Source organism: Palaemon carinicauda, chromosome 14 (genome assembly GCF_036898095.1).
Source record: "Palaemon carinicauda isolate YSFRI2023 chromosome 14, ASM3689809v2, whole genome shotgun sequence".
Classification (NCBI taxonomy): domain Eukaryota; kingdom Metazoa; phylum Arthropoda; class Malacostraca; order Decapoda; family Palaemonidae; genus Palaemon; species Palaemon carinicauda.
The window spans coordinates 125,230,407-125,237,906 of NC_090738.1; the positions used below are offsets into that span (position 1 = coordinate 125,230,407).

Genomic DNA, 7,500 nt, shown 5'->3' on the forward strand with positions numbered 1-7,500 from the left:
GACAAACAGCCCAATGAAGAAAGGAAACAAAACAAAAACAAAATACCTACAAGAGAAGTAATAAAACAATCAAAATAAAATATCCCAAGAACACTAACAAAAAATGCGAAATGGAATATGAATTTGCAGGGGTTCCAACAGGGAAAAACAGGCCAATGAGGAAAGGAAACAAATAAAAAACTACAAGTAATAAACAATGAAAATAAAATATTCCAAGAACAGTAACAAGAAATGCGAATTGGAAAGGTGGCTATTTGCCTAATTCAGAGACCACCACTGACTCCACCGTGACTAACGGAAGAGGGAAATGAACGGGTGATTCAGCTCCGCTCAGACAAGGTCATCCAATGAAGAATGTATTGCCACCACTGAGGTATAAAAACCACTGCAGATAAGGCACCAGACATCAGATTCTCTCTCCATATCTCTCTCACAGCATCCAGAGCTGCAGTCAGCGACTCTCATCTCGGAGAATTTTACGCCATGTATAAGGTGATAACAGTGAAGGAAAAAATGTTTTTGCTTGTAAAGGAGCAAGTTAGAAAATCGAAGAAATTAATGTAATTTTGATTTTCATATTTTATTAATCGATATATGTGTCAAATATCATTATTAAATTTTTATTACAAACACACATACTGTATATACATATACCGGTATATATAGTAATGTGCATATTATATATCGCATATATATATATACATATATATATATATATATATATATATATATATATAGCCTATATATATATATATACTGTATATATATATATATATATATATATATATATATATATATATATATAGCCTATATATACTGTATATATATATATATATATATATATATATATATATATATATATATATATATATATATATATATACATATATATATATATATATATATATACACACACACATATATATATATGCGGTATATAATATAGATCATGTATAGTATATATGTACATTACTGTATAATATACCGGTATATGTATATGTGTGTGTGTGTTTGTAAAAAAGTTTAAAAACTTTATTTGAAATACTTATATATCACCATTTTTTTATTTTATACCTCAGTTAACACAGTCAACAAATTATTTTACCGACACATCTCACAATAATTTAAACTTCTCTCAGTATCCATAAAAAGAAAAAGCTTTTTTATCCATTATGAGCTACTACAAAATTACATACAATCATTAGATATATTTAAAAAAAAAAAAACTTCGCTTCCAAGATGATTATGATTTAAATATATTTGATATACTCACGACCAAATAATTCCTCCATAATTCTAACTCAGTAATTCATTTATATATAATCAATCATCCTCATAATCATTAATTTATTAATCATTCTGATTTATGTTTCTTGACAGCTTTTGATAGTCTGTTCCTTCCTCTGCGGCGTGGTAACAGCCGGCCCAGCAAATGGATATCAACCAGAACCAACTTATAAGGAGGTGAGGTTGAAAAAAAAAAAAAAAGAAAAATTACAGGCTGCTATACATAATCATTATCTCTTGTCAAGCATTTTATCTTATATTTATATGTATGATCCTTTATTTCGTGTTTAGCTTGTCTGTGAAATTTCTGGTATTCTATATTCTTGTAGATGATGATGATGATAAAAATAATAATAATAATAATAATAATAATAATAAATTTAATAATAATATTAATTACTATTATTATTAATATTAATCATAATAGTAATATTAATAATAATAACAATAATAATAATGATAATAATGATAATAATAATACCAACAACAACAACAACAATAATAATATTAATAATAATAATAATAGCTCCTTTGAAATATAACTAAAGCATTAACAAGTATTAATCTTCAATATGAACAGCAGTGATTAAAACATTAAAAAAAATATTTATACTATAAATAACTTTCTATTTAGGAACCCAAACCCTACAACTTCAATTACGGTGTCAAGGACGACTATGCAGGGACAGATTTCGGACAAAACGAGTACTCTGATGGCAAGAGTGTACAAGGTTCTTACACTGTACAACTTCCCGATGGGCGTAAACAGACGGTAAGTACATTACATCTTTCCTCAAAGCGTATGCATGTAAACATCGTATTTTAAATTTTTACGCATATACATGTAAACATATTGTACTTTGCTTTTTTACATGTTTTTATACCGTACTTACATATCCGTTATTGGATTAAAGTTTTTGTGGAAAACAATATATAAATCAATAAATTTATTTTGAGTTTTTTCCGTTTTTATACTTTCATATCCATTATTGGATTACATTTATTGGAAAAAATAATATATAAATAGTAAGAACACAAGATATCTTTCCTCAAAGCGTATACATGTAAACATATTGTATTTTGCTTTTTCCTCCATGTTTTTATACTTTCATATCCGTTATGGGATTAAAGTTTTTTAGGAAAACAATTTATAAACCATAAGAACACAAGATATCTTTCCCCAAAACCATATACATGTAAACATATTGTACTTTGCTTTTTTCCATGTTTTAATCCTTTCATATCCCTTATGGGATTAAAGTTTTTTGTGGGAAACATTATATAAATCGATTTTTCTTTTTTCTTCTTCTTTATGGTAACACTGAATTTTTTTTTTTCCAATACCTCAAGGGATTAAATATTTTGAACAAAAGTATATCTAAATCTATAATTTCATTTGATTTTCTCAACACTAAAACGTATTTTCGTTATTTTCCGATCCCTTTAAAGGTTTTGAAGAAAAGTACATCTAAATCTATTTTGATATTCTTTTTTTTCATAATAACACTGAAAATATATTACCATTATTTTTCGAACCCTCATGGATTAAAGTTTTGAAGAAAAAATATAAATCTTTTATTTTTACTTTTTTCTTAATGATAATACTACAAAACCTCTGCAACATTTTGTTTTCCTCTTTTTTAATGATGAACATACCCGGTATAATATTTTAATTTTTGTTTTCGAATCCCTCATTGGAATTTAAAATATTTGAAAAAAAATTACATCTACTTTTTAATTTTTAATGATAATAATAACTAATTCATATATACGTATACAGTTTCCTTTTTCAAATATAATAACATTTTAATATACTTCATAGTTTTTTTTTCTATTTTCTAATGCCTCATTGGAATTCAAAAGTTTTGAAGAAAAAATATATATCTACTTTTTCTTTTTATGATAACAATAACTAATTCATATATATATATATACATACATACATACATACATACATATATATATATATATATATATATATATATATATATGTATAAATATATACATACATACATTTATATATATATATATATATATATATATATAAATGTATGTATGTATGTATGTATGTATATATATATATATATATATATATATATATATATATACACATATATATACATACAAACATACATACATTTATATATATACACATATATCTAATTTTTTCCATTTCTTTATTATAATAACTAATTTACATTACAGGTAAACTACGAAGCCGACCACTACAAGGGCTTTGTAGCCGAAGTGAGCTATAAGGGCGAAGCCCAGTATCCCCACAAGACCGGCCCAGCCATTACATTCAAGCCCAAGTCAGGATACCACTAAAGTACTATACTCAAATTTTTTTAATGAGGCGCAGTTGCACAGACTCGCAGCAGTGCCCTTTTAGCTCGGAAAAAAAGTTTCCCGCTATCTGATTGGTTAGAATGATCTTCTCTAACCTTTCAGCTGTTAGGAAACTTTTCCGAGCTAAAACGGCGTCCCTGCGAGTTGGTGAAAATCTGCCTCACTAAAAAGAATTGGCTATAAATCATCCTATTTATGAATGAAGAGATTACGTTGACGTCATTGATCCCGTTAATGTCTTGGGAGGAACTTCAATCTGTTATTGATATATTTTATTTCAATTGTTCATTACTTCGCTTGTAGTTTATTTCCTTATTTCATTTTCCTCACAGGGCTATTTTTCCTTGTTGGAGCCCTTGGTCTTGAAGCATTTCTGCTTTTCCAACTAGGGTTGTAGCCTAGCTTGTAATAATAATAATGATGATGATAATAATAATAACAATAATAATAAAAAAAATTATAATCTAGTAGGCATTGTCAGAATTGTAATTGTGAATACAAATGATGACGAATTTCTTAAGTTTTTTTCGTTGTAAAAATGTAGTTTACTTTTCAAATTCAAGTAAAAGGAATAGGTTCAATAGCCACAATCCTTTATAATTTATTATATATTTAGATTGGTTTCCTCTATCACTTCAGAAAACGGCGATTTTCCTATTTGTTATGTTATATTCTTTTGTAGTTGAGAGATGAATAAAACTAAAATTGTGACATTTTCTTTCAATGTTATATCCTTGTGTGAGATTTCAAGAATTGTAAATTTACAAATTCAATAGTCATAATTTTATCATATGACTATTATAGTCCATTTCTTTTAGCGAGTCATATTTGCACCGACTCGCAGCGGTGCCCTTTTAGCTCGGAAAAGTTTCCTGATCGCTGATTGGTTGGACAAGATAATTCTAACCAATCAGCGATCCGGAAACTTTTCCGAGCTAAAAGGGCACCGTTGCGAGTCGGTGCAAATATGACTCGCTAAAAGAAATGGACTATAGATAAACACTGCCATTCAGAATTATAATATGGGCCGTATCAAGGATGACCTTCGATCAAAGGGATTAACCGGTGATGAAGTGTGGGACAGAGGTAGATGGAGAAAGCTGACCAGAAACATCGACCCCACATAGAAGTGGGAAAAGATGTAGACAAAGAAGAAGAAGAAGAAGAAGAAGAAATACGAATTAAATACACAGGATGAGGAAAGAAACATATACTAAAATAAATTGTGATGATTCCCCCATTCTTGATACTAGTTATTTCTAATAGCCATACATTACCAAAATAGAGCTCAATGCTACACAATATCCTAGAAGTTTTATTCCAGCTGTGACCGAGCTATGGAATGATTTTCATAATCAAGAAGTTGAAACAGTGGAACTTCAAAATTTCAAACTTGAAAGGAATGTTTATGTTAGACTAACAAAAGTCTCTTTTTATATTTTATACATGAATTACCTATTTTAATGTTGTTACCGTTCTTAAAATATTTAATTCTAATCGTTCATTAATTCTCTTGTAGTCATTTATTTCCTTTTTTACTTTCCTCACTCGGTTATTTTTCCATGTTGGAGCTCTCGGGATTATGGCATCCTGCTTTTCCAACTAGGGTTCTAGCTTAGCTAATAATAATAATAATAATAATAATAATAATAATAATAATAATAATAATAACATACCTAACCTAGTATAAGGTATTTCATCCAAAACAACTTTTTTTTCGAATATCTACAAAGGGAATGACAATTAAATTACTGAACTGATGACAATTTGCTGGCTACACGGTAAGCTACTGTATATTCTTAAATATCAATGTAATATATGCAGTTACTTTTAGTAAAATTTTGTCCATGCTTGTATTTTGCCCCATCTGGAAATTACAGTGTTCTGAATTCTGAAGTTCCTCATTCAATACAGTTAATAAGGTCAATGCCCTCGGACGTATATTACACCTTAGATTAGGAAGATAACGTTTTAATTACATTTATAATGGCAAATGATTTCTCAATCCAAAGGAACACCACATTCCCTTTAACGACTTTCAAACATAATATAACTTCTGGAAAAGAGAGAGAGAGAGAGAGAGAGAGAGAGAGAGAGAGAGAGAGAGAGAGAGAGAGAGAGAGAGAGAGAGAGAGAGAGACCCCAGCCTTGCCAATTTCTTAATAGTAAAAGTGAATCAATCGCACTGTGAAGTGTGTGTGTGTTTAAGGGGGACTGGAATCACTTCAATATGCTGTTACACCTCTCTGCACAGGTGAGAGAGAGAGAGAGAGAGAGAGAGAGAGAGAGAGAGAGAGAGAGAGAGAGAGAGAGAGAGAGAGAGAAGAATATATATCTAAAAGACAGCTAATAGCTTTGGCATTCAATATCAGTTATGTGCCCTTTTTAATTGTTCTGTATTATTTCATACCATTACAAATGAAACCTCTCCTTTTTCTTTCTAATATTCTTTCTAATATTTCTAATATTTTTCTTTTCTAATATTTTCCATGTCACTAATTCATTATTAATCTTGAATGGCCATATGGCACACCTTTCCAGAAATTGCAAATGCCTACGTCATCCCTTAAAAAAGAAATATTCATATACTTTTTCCTATTTCTAACACCTGTTCTCTTGAGAGAGAGAGAGAGAGAGAGCGAGAGAGAGAGAGAGAGAGAGAGAGAGAGAGAGAGAGAGAGAGAGAGAGAGAGAGAGAGAGAGAGAGAGAATAACGTGAAAGGCAAACCACAGAACTTGTTAAAATTAAATTGAAATTAAATCATATCAAACCTATCAAAGAAAATATGGTCTCTCCAAAATGATGTGAGAAAAATATCATAAAAATAGATAATTTAAGATAGATAAGACACATTCAATCTCTTTACGAGTTTCTTTAAACGCAGGTAGGATGATACAAAAAGAAAAATTCAGGAATTGAATCTTTATAAAGGTTATATCTCTGTTTTAACTTATCCTGATTACTGTTTGAAATTGAAAGTAAAATTCAAATAGCTAAAAATATAAACGACACACACACACACACACACATATATATATATATATATATATATATATATATATATATGTATAATATATATATACATATACATATATATATATATATATATATATATATTTATATATATATATATATATATATATATATATATATATATGTGTGTGTGTGTGTGTGTGTGTGTAAATATATAGATAGATAGATAGATATAGATATACATATATAGTTTAGGCTAGTTTATATTAAAAAAATTACCTAAAATAACTTATAACTATTCGACTCATATAAATCAATATATACAAATATATTGTCTATCATAAGAATGCCAAAAAAAAAATTGTGTGAAGATCCTTCAAATTTGACTAATGTACCACAAGACATTTGGGCCACTTGAAGGAGAGAAAACCAGTACTATCTTTGGAGTACAATCCCGGACCTTTGATCTCTATAGGACTTTATACAGGATACCCACATGACCTAATTAGAACTAGCCACTTCAAAAAGACTTTCTATCACGTATAAAGTAATTTTTAATATCAGCATTGTACATTATTCCAAATTTTAATCAAATTAACAAATAAAAAAAATCAAGGAAGACGGAAGTTGTAAATACCAAAGAGTCAATGAGTTCAGAGAAATTACTAAATGGTGCAATAAGCATATTAGGTTGAAAATCCTTTTCCCTCATTTTTTATTGTGTATGAATTTAGAATGAAAATTCTTCATCAATCCTTCAATCAAAATGAAAACTCTTCATCCAATCTATACTTTTACGGAACTCAGAACATATTTTAATTATATGTGACATAACAAAAGCTGTTCTGTTCTGATGTTGTTACTGTTCTTAAAATACTTTATTTTAATTG

At 28.6% G+C, this 7,500-nt stretch overlaps 1 protein-coding gene across 1 annotated transcript in view; it reads left to right on the forward strand.

Moving 5' to 3' along the window:
- LOC137652989 (uncharacterized) overlaps window positions 1–3,654 on the forward strand; it is a 25,033-nt gene extending 21,379 nt beyond the window's left edge. The window contains exons 3-5 of the mRNA XM_068386379.1: window positions 1,381–1,464; window positions 1,922–2,059; window positions 3,493–3,654. Of these exons, the coding sequence (XP_068242480.1) occupies window positions 1,381–1,464; window positions 1,922–2,059; window positions 3,493–3,615 (345 nt within the window). The 3' untranslated portion in view covers window positions 3,616–3,654. The remainder of the gene's footprint in view (window positions 1–1,380; window positions 1,465–1,921; window positions 2,060–3,492) is intronic.
- Window positions 3,655–7,500: the final 3,846 nt, after the last annotated feature.